Source organism: Nomascus leucogenys, chromosome X, assembly GCF_006542625.1.
Source record: "Nomascus leucogenys isolate Asia chromosome X, Asia_NLE_v1, whole genome shotgun sequence".
Taxonomy (NCBI): Eukaryota; Metazoa; Chordata; class Mammalia; order Primates; family Hylobatidae; genus Nomascus; species Nomascus leucogenys.
In genome coordinates this window covers 118,456,156-118,484,127 of record NC_044406.1, presented here as the reverse complement: position 1 = coordinate 118,484,127, position 27,972 = coordinate 118,456,156, and the positions used below count along the sequence as shown (strand labels likewise).

General features: G+C 39.5%; 1 protein-coding gene across 2 annotated transcripts in view; it reads left to right on the top strand.

Moving 5' to 3' along the window:
• Positions 1 to 27,972, top strand: part of HS6ST2 (heparan sulfate 6-O-sulfotransferase 2) — a 332,806-nt gene that overhangs the window by 224,352 nt on the left and 80,482 nt on the right. The window contains exon 3 of one of the 2 annotated variants that reach the window (XM_030807293.1): positions 19,846 to 19,878. The exons of the other annotated variant lie outside the window; for it this stretch is intronic. Within the exon in view, the coding sequence (XP_030663153.1) occupies positions 19,846 to 19,878 (33 nt within the window). The remainder of the gene's footprint in view (positions 1 to 19,845; positions 19,879 to 27,972) is intronic. 2 annotated transcript variants of the gene reach the window in all.

Sequence of the window (27,972 nt, the reverse complement as noted above, 5' to 3'; positions counted from 1 at the left end):
ATTCATTATTGATTTCATGTCATTCCTTTTACAAAATCACCTCCTGGGTTTTCCTAGGCTTGGCTCTTATAGCCGAGAATGTTCTTTCCTCAGCCCTCTGCTGGGCCTGATGCTGTGAATCCCATATATGTGGGTCGGGACAATTCCACAGCCATCTTGCCAACATGCCCGCGTTAGGCTGTGAGCATGTGCAGAAGTACTCTCAGAGCTGTGGAGGAGGGGAGGCTCCCACACCCACTGCCTTGTCCTTGTTTGTTTTGTTTCTCCCACCAGCCTAGGCATTAATTAAGAGGCCCAGACTCAAAGCCCACCATTAGGGTCAATCATTTGGGCTAATTGAGTGTTTCCAATTTAGTGGAACTCTTCTCTGAAAGTAAGAAATAAAACTGAATCCCTGGGAGAAACCAGAACCCTTGTCCATTACTGGTGGGAATGTAAAATGTTGCAGCTGCTGTGGAAAACACTTTGGCAGTTTCTCAAAAAGTTAGAGTATTATATGATCTGGCAATTCTACTCTTAGGTATATATCTAAGAGAAATGAAAACATATGTCCACACAGAAACTTGTACATGAACATTCATAGCAGCATTAATCATGATAGTGAAAAAATGGAAACAACCCCAATGCCCATCAGTGGATGAATGGATAAACAAAACGTGGTGTATCCATACCGTGGAATATTGTTTAGCTGTAAAAAAGACTGACATGCTGATTGGTACATGCTACAACATGGATGAACCTCAGAAACTTGATGCCCCAAGTGAAAGAAGCCAGACAAAAAAGGCCACATACTGTATGATTCCATTTATATGAATAATCCACAATAGACAAATCCATAGAGACAGAAAACAGATGATTGCCAGGAGCTGAGGGGAGGGTGGAAGGGAGAGTGACTGCTTTACTTAATGGGTACAAGGTTTTCTTCTAGGGTGATGAACTAGATAGAGGTGACAGTTGCACGACATGTAATATACTAAATTCCACTGAATTACACACTTTAAAATGGTTCATTTTGTGTTACATGAATTTCGCCTCAATAACAAATTCAAAACAAATGAACAACAAAACAAAACAAAACACCTGAATCCATGGCTGCTACCCTCTTTCGGGCTAGTTTCTCTTATGAATGTTTGTGGAATAAGGAACCCAAGCCTGGGCCGTGAACTCCTCTAGAGTGGGAAATGGGCTTCCAATAACTCATAGACACTCATTAGTTATACACTGTGGAGATATCATGTATGGTTTCACATATTGCTGTCTTTACTGTGGGCTCATGGAAAGCAGGGACCATGTCTTGTTCACCCTTGAATTCCAAGTGTCTAAGCACCATTCCCAGCACATAGGAGACAATAGATGTTTGCTGAATGAATGAATGAATATGTTTGTGACACCTCCTTATTCATCTCTATGCCCCCCCCAATAATGCTAGTAATAGTTCTACCACAGCTGGTGCTCAGAACAGATCTATGGATTTGTCGAGTGAGTGGGGATGAGATTGTTTTAGTTTTAGTTTTTTTTTAAGGTTATTTATTTCAAATGAACCTTAAAGTAAACTTAAGTTCCATAAAGAGTCATATTGGGGTTTTGATTAGGGTTTCATTACTATTCACTAAAAACACTTTTTTCAAAAATGAGATATAAAAATTGGACAGGATGTAGAAAAATAGATTTGGCCTATGGAAATTCAAAAAGAGTCAGAGAGAGATCTCAGCTTTAATAAGGGGATGAGACTGTTTAGATGCATTTTACTTTAAAAAAAGTTGTGGATATCTATAAAATGGAACATTATCCAGGCCATGAAACGGTATGAAGTATTGATAAATGCTACAATATGGATGAACCTTGAAAACATTATGTGAGTGAAAAAAAAAGCCAGATACAAAAGGTTACTGTTATATGATTACATTTATTTGAAATGTCCAGAATAGGAAAATCCACTGAGATGGAAAAGTAGATGAATGGTAGTAGGGGCTGGAAGGAATAGCCCAATAGGCCAGGGACAGCTAAAGGGTACAGGGTTTCTTTGGAGGTGACTGAAAATGTTCAGAAATGGACTGTGGTGATGGTTGCACATGTCTGTGAATATACTAAAACCCATTTTATACTTTAATTGTATGAATTGCATGGTATGTGAATTATATCTCCATAAAGCTGTTAGAAATTTAGATACATGTCAGAAAAGTAAAGAATACAATTTAAATCAAAAACAAGTGTGACTGTGTTTTGGGAGAGACCTTCATCTAAAATATAAAATAACTGCCCGGGTAGATTCAAAGGGTTTCTCTAGGAAAAGATTCCTTTACTTTTTATTTTTTATTATTTTTTAATTTTTAATTTTAATTTTTTGTGGGTACATAGTAGGTGTATATATTTCCAGGGTACCTGAGATGTTTTGGTACAGGCATGCAATGCATAATAATCACATCATGGAAAATGGGGTCTCCATCTCCTCAAGTATTTATCCTTTGTGTTACAAACAGTCCGATTACACTTAGTTATTTTAAAGGATACAATTAAATTATTATTGACTATAGTCACCATGTTGAGATATCAAATACTAGGTCTTATTCATTCTTTCTATTTTTGTATTCATTAACCATCCCCACCTTCTCCCCACCCCCTCCCACTACCCTTCCCATCCTCTGGTAACTATCCTTTTACTTTCTATCTTCATGAGTTCAATTGTTTTGATTTTTAGATCCCATAAATAAGTGAGAACATGTGATGTTTGTTCTTCTATGCCTGGCTTATTTCCCTTAGCATAATGACTTCCAGTTCCATCCATTTGTTGCAATGACAGGGTCTCATTCTTTTTTATGGCTGAATAATACTCCATTGTATATAAGTACCACATTTTCTTTATCCATCCATCTGTTGATGGACACCTTAGGTTGCTTCCAAATTTTAGCTATTTTGAACAGTGCTGCAACAAACATGGGAGTGCAGATAATCTTTTCCATATACTGATTTCCTTTCTCTTGTGTATATACTTAGCAGTGGGATTGCTGGATCATATGGTAGCTCTATTTTTAGTTTTTGAGGAACCTCCAAACTGTTCTCCATGGCAGTCATACTAATTTACATTCCCATCAGCAGTGTATGAGGGTTCCCTTTTCTCCACATTCTTGCCAGCATTTGTTATTGCCTGTCTTTTAGATATAAGCCATTTTAACTGGGGTGAGATGAGATCTTATTGTAGTTTTTATTTCTCTGATAATCAGTGATGTTGAGCACCTTTTCATATACCTGTTTGCCATTTGCATGTCTTCTTTTGAGAAATGTCTGTTTAAATCTTTTGCCCGCTGCTTAATCAGGTTCTTAGATTTTTCTATAAACTTGTTTGAGCTCCTTATGTATTATGTTTATTAATCCCTTGTAATGTCAGTAGTTTGAAACTATTTTTTCTCTTCACTTTATTTATTATTATATTATTTCTCTCTTCACTTTATTTATTATATCCTTTGCTCTGCAGAAGCTTTTTAACTTGATGTGAGCCCATTTGTCCATTTTGCTTTGGTTGCCTGTGCGTGTAGGGTATTGCTCAAGAAATCTTTGCCCAAACAAATGTCCTGGAGACTTTCCCTAATGTTTTCTTGTAGTAGTTTTAGAGTTTGATGTCTTAGATTTAAGTCTTTAATCCATTTTGATTTGATTTTTATATGGCAAGAAATAGGGGTCTAGTTTCATTCTTTTGCATATGGATATTCAGGTTTTCCAGCACCATTTATTGAAAGGACTGTCTTTTTCCCAGTGTATGTTCTTGGCAATTTTATCAAAAATCAGTTCAATGTCCATGTATGGATTTGTGTTGGGGTTCTCTATTCTGTTCCGTTGACCTGTCTGTTTTTATGCCAGTGCCATGCTGTTTTGGTTGCTGTAGCTCTGTAGTATAACTTGAAATCAAGTAGTGTGATTCCTCCAGTTTTGTTCTTTTTGCTTAGGATAGTTTTGGCTATTCCGGGTCTTTTGTGGTTCCATAGAAATTTTAGGATGATTTTTTTGCTATTTCTGTGAAGGATATCACTGTTATTTTGATAGGGATTGCATCAAATCTGTAGATTGCTTTGGTAGTATGGACATTTTAACAATATTGATTCTTCCAATCCATGGACATGGAATATCTTTCCATTTTTTGGTGTCCTCTTCAATTTCCTTCATCAGTGTTTCATAGTTTTATTATAGAGATCTTTTTCTTTGACTAAGTTGATTCCTAGGTATTTGATTATATTTGTGGCTATTGTAAATGGGATTACTTTTTAAATTTCTTTTTTAGATTGTTCATTGTTGGCATATAGAAATGCCACTGATTTTTGTATGTTAATTTTGTAATTTCAATTTTACTGAATTTGTTTAGCAGTTCTAATAGTTTTTTGGTGGAGTCTTTAGGTTTTACCAATATAAGATCATATCATCTGCAAACAAGGCTAATTTGATTTCTTCTTTTTCAATTTGGATGCCATCATTTGTTTCTTTCTTTCTTTTCTTTTATTTTTCTTTTTTTTGAAATGGAGTCTTGCTCTGTCACCAGGCTGGAGTGCAGTGGCGTGATCTCAGCCACGGCCACGCGTGATCCCAGGTTCACACCATTCTCCTGCCTCAGGCTCCCAAGTAGCTGGGACTACAGGCGCCCGCCACCACACCTGGCTAATTTTTTTTTTGTATTTTTAGTAGAGATGGGGTTTCACTGTGTTAGACAGGATGGTCTCAATCTCCTGACCTTGTGATCCACCCGCCTCAGCCTCCCAAAGTGCTGGGATTACAGGCGTGAGCCACTGTGCTCAGCCAAAACTACGAGTTTCGTTCTCTTGTCTGATTATGCTAGCTAGGACTTTCAGTACTATATTGGTTAACAGTGGTGACAGTAGGCATCCTTGTCATGTTCCAGATCTTAGGGGAAAGACTTTCAATTTTTCCTCATTTAGTATGATACTAGCTGTGGCTCTGTCATACATAGCTTTTATTATGTTGAGCTATGTTCCTTGTATACCCAGTTTTTTGAGGGTTTTTATCATGGAGAGATTGAATTTTATGAAATGTGTTTTCAGCATTAATTGAAATGATCATATAGTTTTTGTCCTTCATTCTGCTGATATGATGTATCACATTGGTTGATTTGTGTGTGTTGAACCATTCTAGCATCCACAGGATATTTCCCACTTGGTCATGATGAATGATCTTTTTAATATATTGTTGAATTCAGTTTGCTAGTGTTTTGTTGAAGATTTCTGCATCAATATTCATTAGCGATATTGGCCTGTAGCTTTCTTTTTTTGATGTGTCTTTGTCTGGTTTTGGTATCAGGGTAATACTGGCCTGGTAGAATGAGTTTGGAAGTATTCCCTCTTCCTCTATTTTCCAGAATAGTTTGAGTAGGATTGGTATTAGCTCTTCTTTAAATGTTTGGTAGAATTCAGCAGTGAGGCCATGAGGTCCAGGGCTTTTCTTTACTAGGAGTCTTTTATTACGGCTTTGATCTCATGACTTGCTATTGGTCTGTTCAGGTTTAGGATTTCCTCATGGTTCAGTCTTGGTAGGTTGTATGTGTCTAGGAATTTGTCCATTTCTTCTGGATTTTCCAATTTTTTGGGATATACTTGCTCATACTGGCCACTAATGATCCTTTGAATTTTTCCACTATCAGTTGGAATGTCTCCTTTTTTATTTCCGATTTTTTATTTATTTGGATCTTTTCTCTTTTTCCCTTAGTAAGAAAAACCAACTTTTTGGTTTTTTTGTTTGCTTTTTGTTTTTTGGGGTTTTTTTTTATTTATAACATAATTTTATTTTAATACACCTATATGTTTGAATATTTGAAATCTCAATCACCTTCACAGCACAATGATTCTACAAAGCATTCTTTCCTTTAGCCTCACTGTATATTTTGTCAAATGACATGACTGTTCCTAATTCATAATTGGGACCTAAACCTAATGGAAAATACTACTTCATGTATTCAAAAATATTTGTGGTCTTTTTCTACTATGTGCATCTGGCATTGTTCTCAGGACTGGACTCTATTAGTTTTATTATGAAAGTGTTAACATTTCTCCATAGAGTTGTTTTACAAAAACACCTGTTTTTCAAAAGCATTCTGGGGAACAACCTGAAAACTTTTAAACAACATTTAGAGCATGGATTTATTTTAAAAATTACCTGATCCCTTTTTTAATGCATATTGTGACTTTCTTTAATCATGAAAAGTTTTCAACATTATTTTGGCATACCTGAAAGCTTTTAACTGTCCTTAAAAACCCCAACTTTGCAATAGTAAATTATTTAATGCATCACAAAATAGTCTTATGAACCAACTTTTTGTTTCACTGATCTTTTGTATTGTTTTCTTCATTTACATTGCATTTATTTCTGCTCTGATCTTCGTTATTTCTTTTCTTCTACTGTTTTGGGTTTGGTTTGCTCTTGTTTCTCTGGTTCTTTAAGATGCATTGTTAGGTTGCTTATTTGAAGTTTTTCCTCTTTTTTGCAAGAAGGATAATAAGCCCGATTTATTTTAAAACATAAATTTAAAAGTACCTACATCAATTATTATTAAATTGAACCAGCAATGTATAAAACAAATAATGCATTGAGTCCAATTTCAGATGGGTTCACACTAGAAAACCTAATTAGTATAATTCAACCACTTCAGCAAAAGAAAAGAAATGAATATTTCAATGGATGGGGGAAATGAATTTTTATTATTCCAAAATAATTCATGATTTTGAAGAACTCTTAGCAAATAAAAATTAAAATGAACTTTCTTAACCTGATAAGCAGAATCTAGTGAAAGCTTACAACACTCACCCCAAATGGCAAGAAATTAGATCATTCCCTTTGAAGACAGGTTTTTCCTCTTTTTTGATGTAGGCACTTATAGCTATAAACTTATCTCTTAGTACTGCTTTTACTGTATCCCATAGGCTTTGGGATGTTGTGCTTCTGTTATCATTTGTTTCAAGACGTTTTTCAACTCCTTCTTAATTTCTTCATTATCCACTGGTCATTCAGGAGCATATTGTTTAGTTTTTATATATTTTTGTAGTTCCCCAAATTCTTCTCATTTTTGATTTCTAGTTTTATTCCATTGCAGACAGAAAAGATGCTTGATATTATTTCAGGTTTTTAAAATGTTTTATGGCTGGTTTTGTGACCTAACATATGGTCTATCCTTGAGAATGATCCATGTGCTGAGGAAAATAAAGTGTATTCTGCAGCCGTCAGATGAAATGTTCTGTAAGTATCTATTAGATCCATTTAGTCTATAGTGCAGATTGAGTCTGGTGTCTCTTTCTTGGTTTTCTGTCTGGAAGATAGATCCAATGCTGAAAGTGGGGTGTTGGAGTCTCTGACTATTATCGTATTGGGGCCTATCTCTCTCTTTCACTCTAATAATATTTGCTTTATATACCTAAGTGCTCCAGTGTTGGGTGCATATATATTTAAAATTGTTATATCCTCTTGCTGAATTGACCCCTTTATCATTATATAGTGACCTTCTTTTTCTCTTCTTATTGTTTTTGTCTTGAAATCTATTTTGTCTGATACAAGTATAGCTAGTCCTACTCTTTTTTTTTTTTTTTGGTTTCCATTGGCATGGAATATCTTTTTCCATCCCTTTATTTTCAGTCTATTTGTGTCTTTATAAGTGCAGTATGTTTCTTGTAGGCAACAAATCATTGGGTCATTTTTTTAAAATAAATTCAGCCACTCTATGTCTTTTGATTGAAGAGTTTAGTCCATTTGTATTCAGTGTTATTATTGATGAGTAAGGACTTACTCCTTCCATTTTGTTATTTATTTTCTGGTTGTTTTGGAAAGTTCCCTTTAAATTGGGCTGTCCTTTCAGCAGCAATTCATGCGAGTTTCCAGATCATTACCTACTTGATGAGGGGCTGGGGGCAGAGTAGCTTAAAGGCAGAGTGTGAAGGGCAACTGCCAACTGTTGGGCAGTTGGAGATTGATCAGAATGTATGTCAGTGGGAAACTAGGATTTGATTTACACGAACCCAGCTGCCTGATGATTTCTGCACTGCCTGTAGGATATATGGGGTGTCCTCATTTTCATGAGGAGGAATGAGCAAGCAGTCTAATGATGTGCCATTTAAACAATTAGCAATTCAGCAAGTTCAACTTCAAATAAGCAGTTCTGAATTCTTCTTCCTACTCCAGAGGCTGTCCCCACTACTTCAGTGTCTATCAGCTTTTCTGAAAGAAGGGACACCATGGCTACAGGGGAACCATGGTGGGGCTGTGTGTGGAGGCAAGTACTGCCTAGTGTTGGATGCAGACTGCAGCTGTATCCTTTGCCCTTAGGCAGGAAGAAACTCCCACAGCATCATCCCAGCTAGATAGTAGCTTGGATGTCACAGTCAGACAGGCAGCCCCAGCAACCTTAGGTGGTAAAGCAGTTTCTGTGGGGAGATTATAAAGCCCTCTGTGGTTATGAAGGAGTTGACGAGCTATTCTGATGGCTTTCTGCCTGTTTTCCTTGGATCCTGAAGACAAGGGCAGTCCAAAGTTATTCCTGGGAAGTGAGAATCAGGCATCAGCCAAGGCTTTGTCAGATCTGGGTTTGCAGATGAAGGCTCATTCAATGTTCATTACCATTGCAAAAAATGAACATGTGAAAACTCACTTGTAACTTGAAGGGGCATCATTTCTAATTGGGAGATAGCCACAGATAAACGAAGGGGCCAAAACATTGCTAGTGTGAAAAGCACATAGGCTTTGAAGTCAGATCAACCTGCAAGTCCCATTCTTTATGTCTTAGATGCATGACCTTCTCAAAGGCCTTCACCTCTGAGCCTTGATTTCCTCACCTGTAAAAGGAGATAGGAAAGAGCATCTTACAGGGGCTATTGTTCTAATTAAACAACATCCAGTCCTCATGTCTGGATCTCTGCCACTGGCCCTCAACTCACCTTTTTCCTCCTATCTCTCTAGCATAGATTGCTGCATTCATTTTCTTGTAGAGGGACCTTGGTACTTTTAAGATCCCTGAACTGGAATTCACAAGGTCTGAGAGATGGTTTTGACCCTGTTATGACTGTGTGACCTTGGTTGAGTCCCTTTTTCTCTCAGGACCTACAAAATGCAGAGTTTGGGCTTGATGGTCTTTAAGGGTACCTTCCAACTTTGATAGGTTTCTAAACGATGTCAAGGTCAAATTCTGAATGGCCTGGTTCACTGTGCTAGAGGATGGCCCTGATCATTTGGCAAGCACAGCTCTTTCCCAAGGCGACATGCTCTTCTTACCATTGTAGTTACACGGGCCCTTTTGGAATGAGTCACATACTCTAGCTTCTTCCAGTTTCTTCCCCCCCTTGGTTATCTTGGCTTGGACTTTTTGGATTCTGTCTATATGTAATTTGATTGCATTTTCCTATAGATAAGAAATATAGGTATAATAGCAAGGAGCACCTCACCCCCCACTGCTTCAAAGAGAGAGAGAGAGAGAGACCTGATCTGTCTGTCAACTTCTCTTTCCCTGTGGGTCCCTGGCCCATCCACTGCTACCTGATTTATGTCCTAGGGGAGCAGCATAGCTATGGTGAAGATTTATACCAGGTTTTCATCTTCAAATGAGCTACTACCTCTGTTCCTTGTGTATTCAAGTGCTTGGCACTCATAGCCTGTGAGTTTGTTCTGGAATTCAAAATGAAAAATAGTCCCATGAGAGGCCTAAAGAGAGGCAAACAGGAAGCACTTCAGAGTGTGCTGCAGCCTTGTACAGTAAGTAGGGTGCAGTCCTCAGCTCTCAGTGGAGGTGTGATATGCCCAGAGAGATTATATACAGTGATCCCTCTCCACATTAGTGCCTTGTGTAGGCATGGTACACAGTGCATTAGAATTAGACAAGGCGTAGAATTTGGAGACAGGAAATATTGAATATTCCCATCTCAGCGCCTTCACTTATTAACTGTATGACCTTGAGCAAATTACTCTTTGAGCCTCTCTGACTTCCCCGTACAGTGAGAAGAATGCCGCCTACCTCACAGGGTTGCTGTGAAGGCAAAATGAAATATAGTTAGTACAGCTGAGTGGCTCAGGAACTTAGGTCCCAGCATCCTACAACTCTGGATTTGAATCCAGACTCTACCACTTATCATGCAAGTCCCTCTGAGCCTCAGTTTTCTCATTTAGGCAATGAGTACAGACTTTTGTTCAGGATGAAATGAGATAATTCCTATAGTGTGTGGCATCTGGCATATAGTAAGCACTCATTAAATGTTAGCTAATGGTATGATTGTTATTGTTTGTCATTTAGGTAAAATTTCCAATAATTCTAGAAAAGATATTCTGTGTACTCTGCCAGATGGTTTGGCAAACTTGGTCCATATTTTATATGCTTGGGGAAAAAGCACTGGGTATTTTTTGGTCCTGGTTTTGAAACTACAGGTAAGACATGAAACTGAGACTCCTCCAATAAAAGGATACCTGTTTCCTCATGGAAAGCAGGTTTGTGCTCACAATGATGCTACATCTTCATGTAGACAGTTGTCTGAAGCCCACAAAACTGTTGAAGTGGTCATGATATTTCAAAAGTAGCGCCTCCATCGGGAGCAGCGGTGTTAATCCAATTATGAATATTACACCTGCCAAACAGAAAGAATCCTTTAGCCACAGGTCTCAAGCACAGCCCTGGATGTGTGGATTTGCCACAGTGACAGAGACTACTAGCAAGGTGCATGGGGACAAGAACAGCAATGGCTTAAAGCCTTTTTCATGGATTTTTGACAATGAAGTTAATTATCCAGCTGTTTCATGTACTTGACCCCAGACACTCAGATCTTTGGAAACATCTGGACAATGTGGGAGTAGTTTTCATATCTTTCATCAAAACCGTTGGTTGTGTTAAATTCAGCAGGTTTCATTAATCACCTGGTTTGTGCCCTGTTAGGTATTATTGATCACAAGGAAGTCACGGTTTTATTGAGAAAAATTAGACTAACAGGTTTGAAGTGACCAATGAAAAGTAGGAAAGCTGGGGTTTGAACATAGTTCCCTCAACTCCTGTGCTTGTGCTCACTTCACTTTAGCACATGGCCTCTTTTCATTTGGGGCTGGCTGGAAGGAAGTTTCAGACCAAATCCAGTGGTTCCCACCATGCCTTGACTTCAGCAGAAACCTAAGCTCCTTTGCGGAAAGCAGGTGACATATATCCAAATGGACCATTTCATGTATCTCCATTGTCTGATCCTTTTAATGACTTGGTGGAATATTCCCTGAGAATGATCTTGATCCTTATTTTAGCACTAGCCAAATCATTACTTGTTAGGGAGTTTTTCGTTCTCTGTGTTTTAAATGTGTAAAAATGTGAATGAAGCAGTTATATCTTGTGTTGGCAGCTTGCCATCCTTGGTCTGTGTCAGCATAAAATATTTTGGATTCCATAGAGTAGCAGCCCCATGCGAAGCTGTGTAAAAGATACAATGAAAACCTTCCTTCTGATTTGAAACAGTGCTGAAATAGCATCACCTGTGGACCTTCCAGACCCAAAGATCTGAAACATGGAAATAAAATGGGACAAAATAACTCCCAGCACGCATATTTACACTTACCTTGTAAATGAAACTTTTCGGCCTTTATTAACAGAAAGCAGGCCCTGTTACACCCAGAAAATTTCTAAGGGATTCCTTATTCGTTCTTTCTTTCCTTTAAGTCAAAAATACTATATGTATATGATCAAATTGAAATGCATCACTGGAACCTACCATACAAATACAGATGCTTGTGTTTGGAGAACTCCAAAACACATATGAAAATCATTGTCAAGTTTCAGTTGAAGAAGTCAGCCTGTACCTATGCACATTTTTTTTTTGTAACTCAACTAGCTCCCCCACATCATGAGTGGAAGGGCTTCTCAGAAGGGAAAACAAGCCACGTTTTATTTTATGGCCTTCAATTTTGTTTTATTTTGTTTTACTTTGTTTGTTCAATGGCAAAACATCCCTTTCACTGCTTTCTGAAAGACTAAATTGTCAAATAGGTGCTGTGGGAATGTTTTCAGAAACAATGTATCCTGCCATAGCCAAGGACAAGTTATAGACAAACCCGTTTTCCACGAAAACAAGAATCCTTCAGTGTCTAGATTGTTAATTAGATCAGCACTAGAGGGCACTCTTATGATGCCAAAATGGGAAATTTTTACTAAAATCTGCTGGGCAGGGGTGTGAGAGAGGAGATGAGGAGGCGGCAATTTCTGTAAGGACTGCAGACCACAGACAAACAGCTTAGACAAGACATGTGCAACTGAGAATTGACTGGATTGCCAACAGATAAAACACTATTTGAAAAGGGCTGTTTGGCAGTCTTCCCTATCAGATCCACTTGGTTTCCAAAATGCAGTTGGTGCTTTGGCAATACACGACCCAGGTATAAGGCATTATTTCTCAAAATGAAAGAGATATAAGAATCTTTGGTTGTTACCATGTGATGTAGTAAAAGCACATTTAGGCAGAAAACGAAATGTGGAGAGAAGCATAGGAGAATGTGTTTACAACTTAACAGCTACTGAGAAAGAAGAGTTTCAGATCTTTGGAGTCTTTTATGGTTGTTTTCCCAATCTTTTGCAGCCCTTGCTCTGTGAATTGTTCTGAAGGGTTGTGTGATTGAGTCTGGGAGAGCAGGTGCTTGCTTGTCTGCTGCCCCTAGGCAGGCTCTGATGGACACAGGGTGGATGATGTGCTGTCAAGTAAAGGGACAAATGGACTTGGTTTTGTCTCTGGCACTGATGTGCTCTGTGATCTGTGGCAAGTCCCTGCCCTCTCAAAGTCTCAGGGTCAGGGAAGAGTTGGGTGACACTAGAGGTCTCTAAAAGATCACTAGAAGACATATCCTCGAGTTTATGATTGATGATTGCAAAAATAACTTTTGTTTTGTTTTGGTTTTGGAGACAGTGTTACTCTGTTGCCCAAGCTGGAGTGCAGTGACATGATCATGGCTCACTGCAGCCTTGAACTCCTGGGCTCAAGCGCCCCTCCTGCCTCAGCCTCCAGAGTAGCTGGGACCACAGGCACATGACACCATGCCCAGCTATTTTTCGTATTTTTTGTAGAGATGGGGTCTCACTATGTTATCCAGGTTGGTCTTGAACTCCTGGGCTCAAGAGTTCCTCCCACCTTGGCTTCCCAAAGTGTTGGGAATACAGACATGAGCCACCGTGTTCAGCCAGAACTTCCCATATCAGTCATTTATAGCAGCCACTTGAGTTCTGAATCGAACAAGATATGATAGGCACCCTGGGGTAGAAGGTGACTCTATGCTGTCAGTAGGATGGTACCAAAATGACTTGCCAGCACATAGGGGCTTATTTGCCTGTATTAGTCATTCCTTTAGGTTTGTGGCTCAGTCCAAATATAACCTCAGAGAGTTACCACACTAAGCCTTCAGTAGGTCCCCTCAAATTCGCTCATCATGTCCAAGTTAAGCCTGATCCCTCTCTTGTGTGCTAGACACCAGCCAGAATCTCAGGCATGCCCATGTACCCTTCCCTGAGGAGCCAGTGTGGGGCAGGGGCTCTGGGCACTTGATGGGAAGAGTGGCACACTGAAGACAGACTTATCTGCTCTGACTTTGGCCCCAGCGTTTGCTAGAGAAATGCATGAGTGTTTTTGTCTAAGTCTCTGCTTGTAAGAACCCAGGCTATCCTTCATAGGAATGTTCCTGGTTGAGTCAAATTTATTATAAAGTCTTAAAATGTTATTGGCCAGGCACAGTGGCTTATGCCTGTAATCCCAACACTTTGGGAGGCCGAGGCAGGTGGATCACTTGAGGTCAGGAATTTGAGACCAGACCAGCCTGGCCAATATGGCAAAACCTTATCTCTACTAAAAATCCAAAAAAATTAGCCGGGTGTGGTGGCGGGCACCTGTAGTCCCAGCTACTCAGGAGGCTGAGGCAGAAGAATCGCTTGATCCTGGGAGGCAGAGGTTGCAGTGAGCCAAGATTGAGCCACTGCACAGCCTGGGCAACAGAGTGAGACTCCATCTAAAAAAAAAAAACGTTATCATGAACAAGGACCTTTGGGAAATCAGCTAGTCCAACACCATCACTGTAGAGATAGGGAAACGGGGAGCCATCTTCATTTGGGAATGGGGTTGCCCAGGGTTTCACAGCCAGTTAATGGCAGAGCTGGCATTGGGGAATCAGTTTTTTATTTCTATTCCAGGCCTCTTTCTGTTACCTTGTGCTATATTTTTCTCTCTCCTCCAATGTCCATTCTAGGGAATTAGTGACCAATGGCTCTGAACCTAAGGGTTTTTGACATAGCTAAAATAGCTCTGTGTTTATGGATTGTGTCATTTAAGGTAGTACAAGTGGAAAGATATGGGGACACATCCCTATCAAAAATATGTCCTTTTTAAATATCATAGGACTGGAGATCAAACCAATATAGGGTCATTCCTCTGGATCTAGAAGGCTCTGAAGTCTTGAGATGCTCTTGCCCAAAAGCAAGGATCAGGTTGGAATCCTTGTCAGCTGGCAGGGAACGAAAGGCTGGGAGGGTAGGTCTGGAAACCAGGTTTAGTATCTGGGGGAGGGCAGACACTGGGAAAAGAGCAATCAAGACAACCTCAGGGGACTTCATAGTTGTGCCAAAGGCTATTCCTTGGGAGGTTAGAACAAATATTCAAAGAATACATATTTGAAAGAATATTCTGGATTCCAGTATTCTCGTGCCAAACATAAGGAGCTCCCTCTTATGAGGTATGCGTGATTTCCAGTGGACTTGGCATGGAACAAGGAGGAATTAATAGCAGTCAAACAGTAGAACACAGATGTTGGGGGACAGCCCTCTCCCATATCAGTGATGTGGTTACTTTCCACATGGCCTTTACATGCACGTGTCTTTGAGCTCTGCTTTTGAAAAGCTGGTTCTTTTCCCAGGGCAACAAGATGGCTCAGCTACAGGGGGCTGCGAGCTGTGTGGCAGGCCTGCCATAGACTCACTATGCCTCTAGACAATTCTCTGATTGGTCTTCCTCCCTAGGTGACAGTAATAATGCCTTAAACGTATTGTATGATGACTGTGGACCTGACATTCTGCTACATGATTTACATGCATGATCACATCTAATCTTCCCAAGTACTTTAGGAACTACCCTTCTAGACCGAAACACATGGGCCTACCTACCCATGTCGTTTGCTGTTGGTTTCTGCTCTGATAGGGCTGTCTTTTCTTCTGATTGATCAGTTCCGATACCATATCTGTTGTTAAAGATGGTGATCATCACCAGTGTAGGCACTATACTTGTCCCCACTTTGTTTTTTGCTGTTTTGTTTTGTTTTGTTGAGACAGAGTCTCACCCTGTCACCCAGGCTGCAGTGTAGTGGCGTGATCTCGGCTCACTGCAACCTCCTCCTCCCGGGTTCAAGTGATTCTCCTGCCTCAGCCTCCTATGTAGCTGGGAATACAGGCACCTGCCACCATGCCAGACTAATTTTTGTATTTTTAGTAGAGACGAGGTTTCACCATGTTGGCCAGGCTGGTCTCGAACTCCTGACCTCAGGTGATCCACCTGCTCGGCCTCCCAAAGTGCTGGGATTACAGGCGTGAGCTACCATGCCCCACCTTGTCCTCATTTTGTAGGTGAGGAAATCAGGGCTGAGAGATTAAGGTGCCTTTGCAGTGTCATGCAGTTGGTAAGTGAAAGAGCCTTAGGACCAGAATCCAGTCTGTGTGACTACTGGACTTATTTCATGGTCCCACACCACCTCTCAGGACTGTGCATAAGCAAAAGGCTGAGGTCAAGCATTTTAACACTTTGCAAGTAAAAAAGACCAGTAGCTTGTTTTGCATAGGGCCTTAAGAAACACCCAGGCCCTTTGCCTGGCTCCTCCATTCACCTCCACCAGTTTGAGCAAGAGTCCTTAGCCTGAGACTTTGGGGGCACCACACCCCTTTCCATTTAGGGAAATAAAATTTAGCATGTATTAACATAAGGCATTTTTTGCTAGGATATACTGTATTTGGCCTTGAGAGATCAAATGAGGAAGGTGGCTTGAGATACAAAAGGAAGTGGTGGGTTTCTGAGCAGCAACAGAGTAGGTGAGACCAGAATGATGGTGGAAGGGCATTCTACATGGGAGAACATGGAAATTCTAAAATACTTCAGCTCTTGGTGTGGCAGTTAAAGGGAGGGTGAGCACACCAGTTCAGTGTCAGAAACCAGAGAGGTGGAATGGACCATTTGCTTGGCAGTTCTGGAACAGTGGTAGGCAGTTATTTATCATAGAGTGTACTGTCTGCTGCAGATTTGCAATCTGACCCAAACAGTGTTGGTGTGGGTTTCTTAACAACTTCATTCTCTCTAGCTGTTATATGGAAGTGTGTGGCTCTGGAGGTCTCTGCTGATGAACAGCCATCACCAATATCCCAGGCTCCTGGCAGATGAAGAATCTGCATGAGCAGAAAGAGAAATGTGGAGGGTGGTGGCGGTGCGAGAGGGTCAATTGGTCATCAGTTCGATTTTTCTTGTTTTTCTCAATTAAGTTTCCTTGTATAATTTTTCCATCATAAAGAATCTGCCACTCTATGTTTCAAATTAACAAAGCTGTTTCTCTGGACAGAATGATGTTCAGCTGCATTTAAATTTGGCCATTATGATTTTGGATATACTCTCATTTACTCATAAACTCTTTGAAGGCTGTGCTCTGGGCTCTATGAACTACTAATAGCATGTTGTACTGAGAAAATGACTAGGGATTGGTATACTTCTAAGTAACGTGGCACGCAAATTCAAGGGAAAGCTATTAGAGAATGAAAGAATATCGGAACTGGGGGAATTTTAGAAACCATCTTGTCAAGCACCTTCATGTCATACAGCCCACTGGGAGAGTGGAGAAGAGAATTTGCCCAAGATCAAATGAGTCATTGGTAAAACCTGGATTAAAAACCAGGGATCCTGATCTCAGTCAAGGGCTCTTGGATTTTTACCTCATCCTGGGTTTTCCAGGTCTTAATTTGGATCCTTCATACAAAAGTGAATCGTTTCACTTTCATTTCTGAAGCTCTAAGCACCCACTCTGAGAATGTAAATGCCAAGCATAAGTGTCATGGTCTGAGGTTCCTGATTAGGATGAATCCACATCTGGAGCTTTTGGATTCCCAAGTCTCCCGCTATTCCCATTACTCCAATGTTATATATGTGTTCTCTTCATTTTCATCTTTTGCCTTCCTTGCTGATTGGATGCTTAGGCAGTTGCCTAAGTACCATTTGAGTGACATTTAGTCACATCTTCTGGAACCTGGCTCAGAGGAAGGTTATTCCTATGGCTTTTTCTCCAGCCAGTGTCTGGGTCATGGGCATGATAACCACAGCTCCTTTTGTCCATCCAGTGCTGCTGCTTTCCCAGGATGTGGCTTGCCGAGGGCTGATGAATCCCATCTTAGAGTGTCAGCCAGGCCAGCTGTTAAAGAACATGACAGCAACAAATGAGAAAGACTGTTGGGATGTGGGACTATAGTATTATGAAACTGCCACTTAGAGGCTTCCTGTTTTTACAGTATTTCAAGGTGCAAGCACGTGGCATTCTCTGGGCAGCAAATGGCCCAGCTGAAAAGAAACCTGATTTACAGCCTGTTGGGAGGACTTTCCACAAGGAGAAATTATGAATTTATAACGTCCCTTCCAATCCGAAAGAGAATTCTTTCTAATGCAAATGTTTAATCTGATGCCATTGAGTATGTTCTCCATACATAAACAAAGGCATAAATAAAACAGGGAGAAACTCTTTCCTAGAATTGATAATATACAGTACATTTCTGTAGAACTCTTTTCCAAGCAGATGGCCTAAAAATATTCCACAAGATTGTAAACTCTGTAGAGTCAGGGATTTTTGTCTGTTTTATTGACTACTATATCCTTAGTACCTCTAACAACGGCTAGCACACAATAGATAATAAATATTTTTTAATAAAACATCATGATTAAAGGGCTTTTTAAAGGATTTCATTAAAGAATCTTCCCAAAGAGAGTGTGTGTGCGTATGCATAAAATGGGTTCTTAAAATTAATTCATTTTCTTCTAATTAGTATGTCTCTTTTGTTTTACCTTTTCCCTATGAACTTTGGCTCACTTCCGATGACTGGCCACCCTTTTGATTGATGCACCTGTAACATCTTCACGGATCATCACTCAATACTCCACCTCTTCCCACCTGGGCTCCCAGGTAAGGCAATGAGCTTCCAGAAGTCCTCTCAGTGCAATCACCGAGCAAATTTTATAAGGCAGTCAAGAAGTTTACCTAGAAATAAAAAAAAATCTCAAGAGACAATAATAGTTCCTTGATTAAAGTTAAATTTGATCCTGTTCCCATATAATCAATTATTTATACACTTAACATTATTTGAGAATTTCTATTAGTACAGTGAAATAAAAATTATGGCTTTGGAAACTGCTGCATACTTAACTTTGGAATTTTCTGATCCTAGGAATCAATATATGGCTTTATGTTTTCCTTTTAAAAATATTTTCTTGTGTGTATGCGTGTGTGTGTGTATGCATGTGTGTGTGTGTGTGTGTGTTTTGTCTTTTCACCCCAAGTTGTGTTATTTTTGTTCACAAGGCCAAATTTTTTGGAAGGGATCATAGCCTCTCTTCACTGTGTAGGGACTCTAAATCATGGGGTAGGTCAGTACATTGTAGATTACTTATTTCTTGTGGCTGGGGTAGAAGACGAGCACATTGGGCTCTGGATGGTAAGCCCACTAATAGGAGTGTCTTGTCTAACAGATTTGATGTTAGGCCTCACCAAGTATATCGCTTTTGTTTCTCATGACATTTGCTTCCCCAGCAGTCTTAACAGCTCAGAAACAGGGAAAGGAGGCTTAACCACACCAGAGACTGATAATAAAAGAGCCATGTATTGCTTCTCAAATGATGATTCAAAGGCTCTGCTGCTAGCCATACTATTAAAAAAGGCTCTCTTAACTCACTTCTAAGGCCTGCAAAGCATATTTGCTGTAAAGAAACATTTCTCCCAAGAAAATGCACAGGGTATATAGCCCACTTCGGGCATAAAAGAAGTGTTGCTACATTGTAAAATTCCTTGTTCTGGCATAATAAAAAACAAAAGGCTAACTGAGCCTATTTGAACCCTCAAATTGGCAACTGACCTGTGTATAACTTCACAGTCTCTGCCTGCTAATAATATTAGAAATTCACACAGTGGAATGAGTGTTTTGCGACCCTTAAGATGTACATTATAAAAACAGCTAAGCATGTTTTTTGAATGGGGAGACATTGCTTACTTTGATGGATGTCTTGTGTTTGGGTGGAAGGGACTAGAGAGATGATTTATATATCACTTTATGTGTGCATTGAATTTTCATCTTTTTAAAGAGCATCAGTAAAGTCTAATTGTTCTTTATTTTCCTTTTGTTATCTGTGTTTCATATATTCCTGATAATATGAAAAATCCCTGCCAATTCCTCCTAGGACCTTTCAATCAGTCATTTCCATTTCAGTGATGCCACAGGGTTGGGTTTGGTTTGGATTTTGTTTTATTGGCTTTTGTTTTTTTTACCTAGATTCTCATTGCTCTCTGTGAAGGGGGATGGAATTAGCATGAGCGAGTGGTAGATCCATCATTCCCAGACCACAGCCCTCCAGGGATCTGGCTCTCAGTGCAGCCTTGCCCCTTTTAGCCTTCTGATTGGGAATCTCCCCATTACTTGAGAGGAGCCAGTGGGGAGCAAAGTGGAGAAGCCATCTATGAGTTGTTTCCCTGAGGTTTGGGAAGCTGGAGAAATATGCTCTTAAAGCACAATGGAAAACTTTTATTATTTTGTCTCCTCTCCTACCAAGCTCTTGCTAGCGACTGGTTTTACTGTTCCTTTAACAGGTGGAGGATTTTTCAGATTCTAGATGCAGCAAGGTAAGTAACAATGTATTTTTAGTTTGACTGAACCCAAGTAAGCTAGAAAAAAGAGACTCTGCAGTTGCCTGTCAGTTTAATTTCAGTACAACAAATAGTTAAGTTTTTGGCTTGGACAAATTCTTTCCAGGGCTTTTTTTTTTTTTTTAAGTTTAAAACAGCTGAAACTACCCAGGCTTGGAGTCTCAGTTCTGAAGGCTGACTTAGTTCAGAAGGGGGATGAATGTTCAGGGCGACCACCCCAGATAGGTGTGCAGTAGGTCATTAGCTATTTTTCCTCTTTTTGCTGAAATAGGATGACATAGTAGAGTGTGTTGTTAAGAAGACCCAAACCGTTGGGAAAGTGTTTTTTACAGTGCTTCAGGCACGTCTGCCTGTCCCTAGGCTGGATTGTGAGTTAGAGAACAAGTAGGTCAGCACTTCCTTGAAGGGAAATCAATTATTTGAAAATATCAGGGCTTTTAACGTATGTAAATATGTAGACTTGCATATTTACAAGTAATCCCATAGGCCAGGGGCCTTTATGACATGAACCCTGCAGGAGAGCAAATCTAATCAAATACAAGAAAGTTCCTCTCTGTGGGGAAGAGGGACACTGAGAATGCTCCCGGATGATGCCCCTGCAGGCAACAACTGTTGCTAAGAGCTGTACCATCATATTGCCACCATAGCCAGAGAGGCTTGCAAGAACCATAAGCCATTTTGGAAATGTGTGCTCTAGTCGCTTGGCACATTGTTTTCTAAGGTCATGATGCTCACCAGTACTGTCTTTGGCTTTTTGTAGGCTTATTGGCTCCAGAAATATTTACTAGTGCCTCTGTTTTTTCTTAATACCCACCTACAATCCACCCTGTACTCCCTGGCCAAATAGGTTAGCAAGAGCAAAGACTGTAGCTCTGGCATTTCTCCACAAGGACAGACTCCCATTAAAATAGACTACTTGAGACATTTTGGGGATGCCCAGTTTAGCTTTCTGTAGCTGGGCTTCCATACTCCCATTAGGGCCTCAATGGATTTACTTGACAGCTGAGAATAGTAAATTTAGTGTTTAATTTTGTAGTCAGATTATAATTTATTGAGCTAAACGGCACAGACACACATGGACACCTAATCACACAGTATTAGTATGGGAGAACATTTAAATATCATAGATTGAGTGTGTCATGGAGGCAAAGTACCAAGTTCTGTTACTAATGAGGTGACTTTTGTCAAGCACTAGCTCCACTCTGAGCCTTAATTTCCTCGCCTGTAAAATAAAATGGAGTGGATGACCATTAAGACAATGGTCAATAACATAGGTACTACTATCCCTATAATAGCTTTTATGGGGAAATCTTGAGAATTTTGTTTTCTTTTTGCTTTAAAATTGCTAGATGATAGCACCATCTCTTTAAAACAGTTTTGCTGTATAACAAAGCAAATCCTGACACACTCTTTATTTTTATTATGGTGTTGATTAGTTGGACCAGAAATTATTGCCAGAGCAACTAATACCTGGCCTTAATGAGAGAAAAAAAGAGGAGTACAGATGGTGAGATGGGAAAGAAACGGTTTTGGTAAATATCAATGGGGCCCTTTTTGAATTGTGGTGAGCTGAATGATGTATGAAAACTATTTGCAAGGCTAGCATTATTTTTCAACTGCTAGTAAAGTAATAAAACAAATAATATTTTTGGTAATCCCCATTGTATATGCAGTTTCATAAATGTACAAGATTATGATTATCTCTGCCTCATAATTAACAATTTGCATAAGTACTTGCTATTTTTTAGTTGTCTGAATAGATTTTTGTAATCCAGAGAAAGAAGGGAACAATCAGTGGAAGCCATCCCAAATGCCTAGTATTATTGCTACACACATGCACAATTAACAGCGATACTAATTGCTTCAGACCAGAACCTCATTTGTTTTTCTAAGGACAGCAAAAACATTAATAGCCAGAGTGCCTGTCAATCTCTCTCTCTTTTTCCTATAGCCAACTGTATCATAGGGTCTGCAGTTGACTGTAAGCAAATTATTTTGTTGGATTTTCAGTGTATCATCTTGTAATGGAGTTTCCAAGTTTCTATTTCAGTTAGCAATCAATGCCTTGAACAGCCAGACTTATTTTTGTAATATTTTAACAATAGACCTCTATAAAGTTAATGAATAAAAGGATGCTGACATGCCAATCAGTTCTGCTGCTGCATTTACGTTCTACTACATATTGCATATCTTTAAAATTATTGGCATTAGACCTGCATACAAGAATCATAGAAAGTCCAGGCTGGAGGGGAGCTTTAAGATCATTCCGTCACACTCCCTTCTTTTTCAGATGAGTATGATTGTCAGTAATTTGAATCTTGATAACAACCACCAAATCAATGATGCCACACTTTTTTTTTTGTACCTTTCAAACGTTGGGAACTATTATAGTAAGTTTGAATGATAACTGGTTGTTTGGGAATCATATAGCTTCAACTTATTTTCAAAACAACTGAATCAGAATTTTTAAAATATGCCCTCATAAGGCTTACCTACACATAGCCATAATGTTGATGGTATATGTGTGAAAGGAGATGTCCTATGCAAATCACCTGGCAATGAGACACTCAACCAATATCAGCTCTCTTTCCTTCATGCATAGATTACCTAATTAACATTACCATAGTGGAAACATTACATCAGTGACTGACAGTCTAGGCGTTTAGAGTCAAACTGACCTCGGGTCCAATCCTGGCACTGCTACTTTCCAGCTGTGCGACGTTGGGTAATTTAGTTCATCTCTGTTGGCTTCAGGTAGTTTTCTTATATGTGAAATGTAGCCAGTATATAGGCTTGTTTTGAGGATTAAAATGAGATCGTGCATATCAAGTGCTTAGCACTGTTCCTGGCACATAGTAAACAGTCGATAATGGTGGTTATTACCCTCGTTGTTTGGCATACCCAGTGGCAGCCTCACTCAATAGTATATTTAATCTTACAGTGATTTGGGGTACTTACACATACACCTGTACACATGCATATTTGGGCACACAAGTTCATACGATTTGCATCAGAAAGACTGCTTTCCCAAAGGTTACCTGTGACCACCATGTTTCACAATTCAATGGCCTCTTCCCTGGCCTCAGTCTTCTTGAACTCTTTGGAGATTCTGACACTTTTGCACATATTCTCTTGCTTGAAAGTGTTCATAATCTATCTTGATGTATTCTCTACATTCCTTAGGTTTCCTTTGTTGGGATCTCTTTTCCATACGTACACAGACAGACAGACAGACACACACACACACACACGCGTGCACGCGTGCCCACATCTTCTCCCTCCCTCGCTGCACCTTTAAATAGAGCAATTCCCAAGGTCCTGTCATTGATCTGCTTCTCTTCTGTTGCTATATTTTCTCCCTGGGTAATTTCATCTCCTCACATAGCTTCACCTTTAACCTCTACACTAATGATTCCCAAATTGACCTTTCCAACCCTTAATTCATTCCGGAGCTCCAGGCTAACTCCAATTTCCAATTGCCTGCTGAGAATCTCCAGGGCAGGATGTCCTAGAAGACTGAAAGCGTAGTCTGGCTTTTGTCATCCTTCTCAGGAATGCAGATGGAGGAATCTAGCTTCAGAGGTATTAAGGGTTGAAAACGAGGCACAAGTGTGGAGCATTAGTCTGTGCAGAAGTAACAGTGGTCTAAGTTAGCAAAGTGCTTCAAACTGAGCTTTCCAGGGGAGACATAACAGATAAACTGTGAATTTCTGTTATTATGCACTGGAGATGTCAATTGGCAGTTGGAACTTTAAAAGGTTTATATTTTCTAGGGATAAGGGAACAGCTTTCTAAGATGAAAATTGAGTTCAGTTTTTAGGTGCTGGAAGATTGGCATGTTTGGAAGAGATGTTAATTAAAATCATCTTTCTTTTTTTCTTTTTTTTGAGACGAGTTTTTTTCGCTCTTGTTACCCAGACTGGAGTTCAATGGCACAATCTCAGTTCATTGCAACCTCTGCCTCTTGGGTTCAAGTGATTCTCCTGCCTCAGCCTCCCAAGTAGCTGGGATTTCAGGCATGTGCCACCACACCTGGCTAATTTTGTATTTTTAGTAGAGACAGAGTTTCACTATGTTGGTCAGGCTGGTCTTGAACTCTTGACCTCAGGTGATCCACCCACCTTGGCCTCCCAAAGTACTGGGACTACTGGCGTGAGCCACCATGCCTGGCCAAAATCGTCTTTCTTTGGACACTTATTATGGTTAATCTTGTTTCAGTGTTTTGTTTAAGAAACGCACATGCCAAGGGGAAAGATGATGTACTCAACTTGAATGATGAGCAGGTGGGAATTTTGTGAGAGCAAATGTGTGTGTAGACACATACACATATGCTGGGTCAGGTGTGCCTGAGATTTTGAATGTGTGCAAATAATTCTATCAGTGAGAGATAGATTTTTTTCTTTCATTCGTTCTGCAGATATTTACAGAACATGCCAAGCTCTCTGTGGAGCAACACAGCTGTGAATACAGAAGATATAGGGTCTCTGTCCTTAAGTGTCTAATACATTTTTCTTTTGTTATATGCAGGTACATTGACAATTTAATTTAGTTTAGAAATATCTGCAACATGTCACAAATTGTTCAATGGCCATAATCTTGCTGACAATCTTAATGACCAAAGAGGAACTTAAGGGAAATAAGACAGTGTTAAAGTGGGAAAGGAATGTACATAAATCTGAATTAGAAATTGATTACTTCCTTTAAATTTAGTAAATATTGAATTGCTTTGGGGTATTACATTTCAAGTTGGCTTGCCAGTGTTTCAGGCCAGGGTAAGAATGATTATGTCTAACCCTAAAACTTAATTAGAGTAAAGGAATAGACAAGTCTTGGTTAATGTGTGTACTATTGTCAGGAGAATTCGTTGTAAATGAGTTATTTCTACAGAAACTGCAGCTCAGGGCTGATATCTTTAGCACAGAGGACAATATCCCTTTTGCAGAAGAATAGTCCCACTCTCTACCTTCTCAAAATGCAGTACAGTCACTCCTGTTTGAGCTACTACCATATGGCATATTTGAAGACCATTTTGTCCTCCAAGTGGAAATCATCTACTTGTGAGTTCCTTGACTTCATGGTTGCACACCATTCTCCCCTTCAGAAATTTGGCGTGGGCCTTTGTCTGTAAGTCTCAATTCCAAGTGTTCTTGGTCCCAGCTGTCAGTTTCAAAGTCCCCTTCATGGTCCCTCTCAGGTCCCAAGGATCCCTCATTGCATCAGTAAACCTAGAGATCTACTTGGATGCCCAGAGCTCCTGTCAGAGCTATGTAGATGGCAGCCACCCTCTGTTCCACTATGCTAGCTTCTCCTTCAGATCCCTCATGGCACAAAACCTCTCATTATAATGATGTGCATATTGGCCAGTGCTTCTATTTCCTTTACCTTGCATGAGTTAGAGACATTCTCTTATTCTCACTGGAGGTAAGAATGATGAAAAACATCCTTGAATTTAGAGTCTCAAATGCCTTTATTCTCATGGTTTTCATCAATCATAATATAACGTCTCTTTCCTTTCTTAGATTTATTCATTCAATATGTATCTATTGAGCACTTACTATGATCCAGGCACTGTTCTAGACACGGGGGACAATACGACAGACAAGGTCCCTGCTCTTGTGTTTCTTAAAGTGTGTGTGTGTGTGTGTGTGTGTGTTGGAGGGAAATTGAAAACAAAGTATACAAGTAAATGAACAAGATTATCATAGAGAGTGGTAAGTGCCATGAAGAAATCAAACACATTGGACAGAGAATGATCAGACAGTTGCAGACTGATCAGAGAAGGCCTCCCTGAGGAGGTGAATTTTGCTCTTTGCTTTTGTTGGTTTTGTACAGACTTCAGTTACACTTTGGGTCCTTTGGTTTCCTCCATCTCATGATATTCTGGACTCGGTATGCATTCTCATTTTGTTGCTTCTTGCCACTACTATTAGGACCACCTCCCTTCAGCTAGTCCTGAAGAGTAAACTAATGTAGCCTCCTGTCAAATTTCTGTTCCACACTTTTCTTGTCATAGTCAGTATTAGAATTCAGCATGTTCACTCTTTTCCCTGTTATAGAATATAAATGGATGCTAATCCTTTAAGGATATTTTACTTGATTACTCAGTGCATTTTTGTTACTCAAGGCAAACTACCTATTGAAAGAAAAATGCAAGCATTAAGAGTTAGTAAGCATTTGGCTTTGCCTATTTCTGTAAAGGGAAAAGCTATTTTTAAAATTAGCGTTCAAAGTTAAATAGATGATCCTGGAGGTTCTCTTTAGTTCGAAAGTAGTACAATTAGTTGTTTTCAGAGATGGAGCCAAAAACTCTTTTCAATATGCTGTTTAATTTTGTAAAGTGGATATGCAGGAACATTTTCCAGTGTATCAGAATTGCTTAGATTAAGCATACATTTTCCAGCAAAAGCCAGCTTTACAATTCTTGTAAATGTCACAAGAACTTAAAACATTGTGTCTTGTTTTAACCTCTGCCAGCTAGAGCAGCAATTCAGCACAGCACATTCAATTGTCAATTTCTTAAATGTGAATATCTGAAAGTTCATTGTCTTTTCAGCTTGACCACGGGGAATCTTCAAAAAACTAAAAAGCCAAGCACCACTAAAATGTTTGGTGGTTTCAAAATGATATGGCATAGGTGTTGCTTGCTAGTGAGTTAGGTGCCAAGAAAAGCATGTTAACTCTTAGAAGGCCACTCGGATTCTTCCAGCCATCATTTTGTTGTCTTCCTCAGCCCCTAGTTAAAGCCCCAGGTAGGAACTGAGGTAGGAGTTAGAAAGTTTGCCTTCCCTAACTCCTCCCGCACCTCCCGTCCTGTCCCATTGAGCTCTGTGGGAGAAGATGGGGAAGCAGGTGGGGTGGGTTTGGAGAAGGTGCACCAGAATGTTGCTAATATCCCAAGTACCCTTGCATCTCCCTTCTTTAAAACTTCTGTGTTGTCACTTACTATTCCACTTATTACTCAGATACTTGGCTGTGTTCTAAGTACAACAATCAACTCCATGACTAGATTTTAGGAAAGCAGTTTTTTAAAAATCCAGAGAAAAGCTGAGCATGATTCTGTGGTAAAGCAATCTTCAGGAGAAGAGGAACCAAAAGAGTTTGGAAACTCCTAGAAATGCAACTCTGATTTACAGTCACAGAGGTTCTTGACATAGAAAAAGAGTGGGGCATAGAGAAAGAAGTGAGGAAGGCATACAGCACAGTGAGTCCTTGTATGATTTTAATTGAAAAGGCTGTTATTTTCTGCAGGTGAGGAAATAGATGCACATCAAGACAATGACTTATCTAAGTACATGCAGCTAATTAGTGGCAGATGCAAGAGAAGAACGCAAGTCAACTGAATCCTATCCAGTTTCTTGATTTGTAATTAACTAAACTCGCTGATTTTTTGGCTTGCTTTTGCTGTTTAATTCTTAGCGCTACGTTTGTTGCCAGCACTTTTAATTCATTATGCTCAAAGAACTTTATCAACAAAGGTGGACAAAATCCCTTAGAAACAGGTAAAAGGAATTTTGTTTTGGAGGGGTTGGGGCCAGCTAACAGATAGTACAGGATCGCTTAGAGGTGAGAGTGGTTGGATTGGAAATAAAGCCTAAAACTCAAGATTTAGCTTAAAAGAAAATGAAGAAACAGAGGATTGTGGCTATAGACTGGGGATCCATATTTAAAGGTACACATCATCTCTTAATGCTCATTCTTAATGACAGCTGTAGCCCATTCTCCATCTGAAGATTGAAATGTCTTTTGTTTAGGGTTCTCAGTACTTTGGGTCTCTTTCCAGGCATATTTGTGGCCTTCTCCTTGTCTTTCTGTTTTTCTATACTGTATGGTTTTTCATCTCTAATGTTTTCCTTTAGTTTGGTCTCACTGTCTTGACCAGGGCACTCATGGCACAATTATATATATATATATATATATATATATATATACACACACATATATATACACATATATATATATACACATATATATATACACATATATATATATACACATATATATATACACATATATATATATACATATATATACATATATATATACACATATATATATACATATATATATATA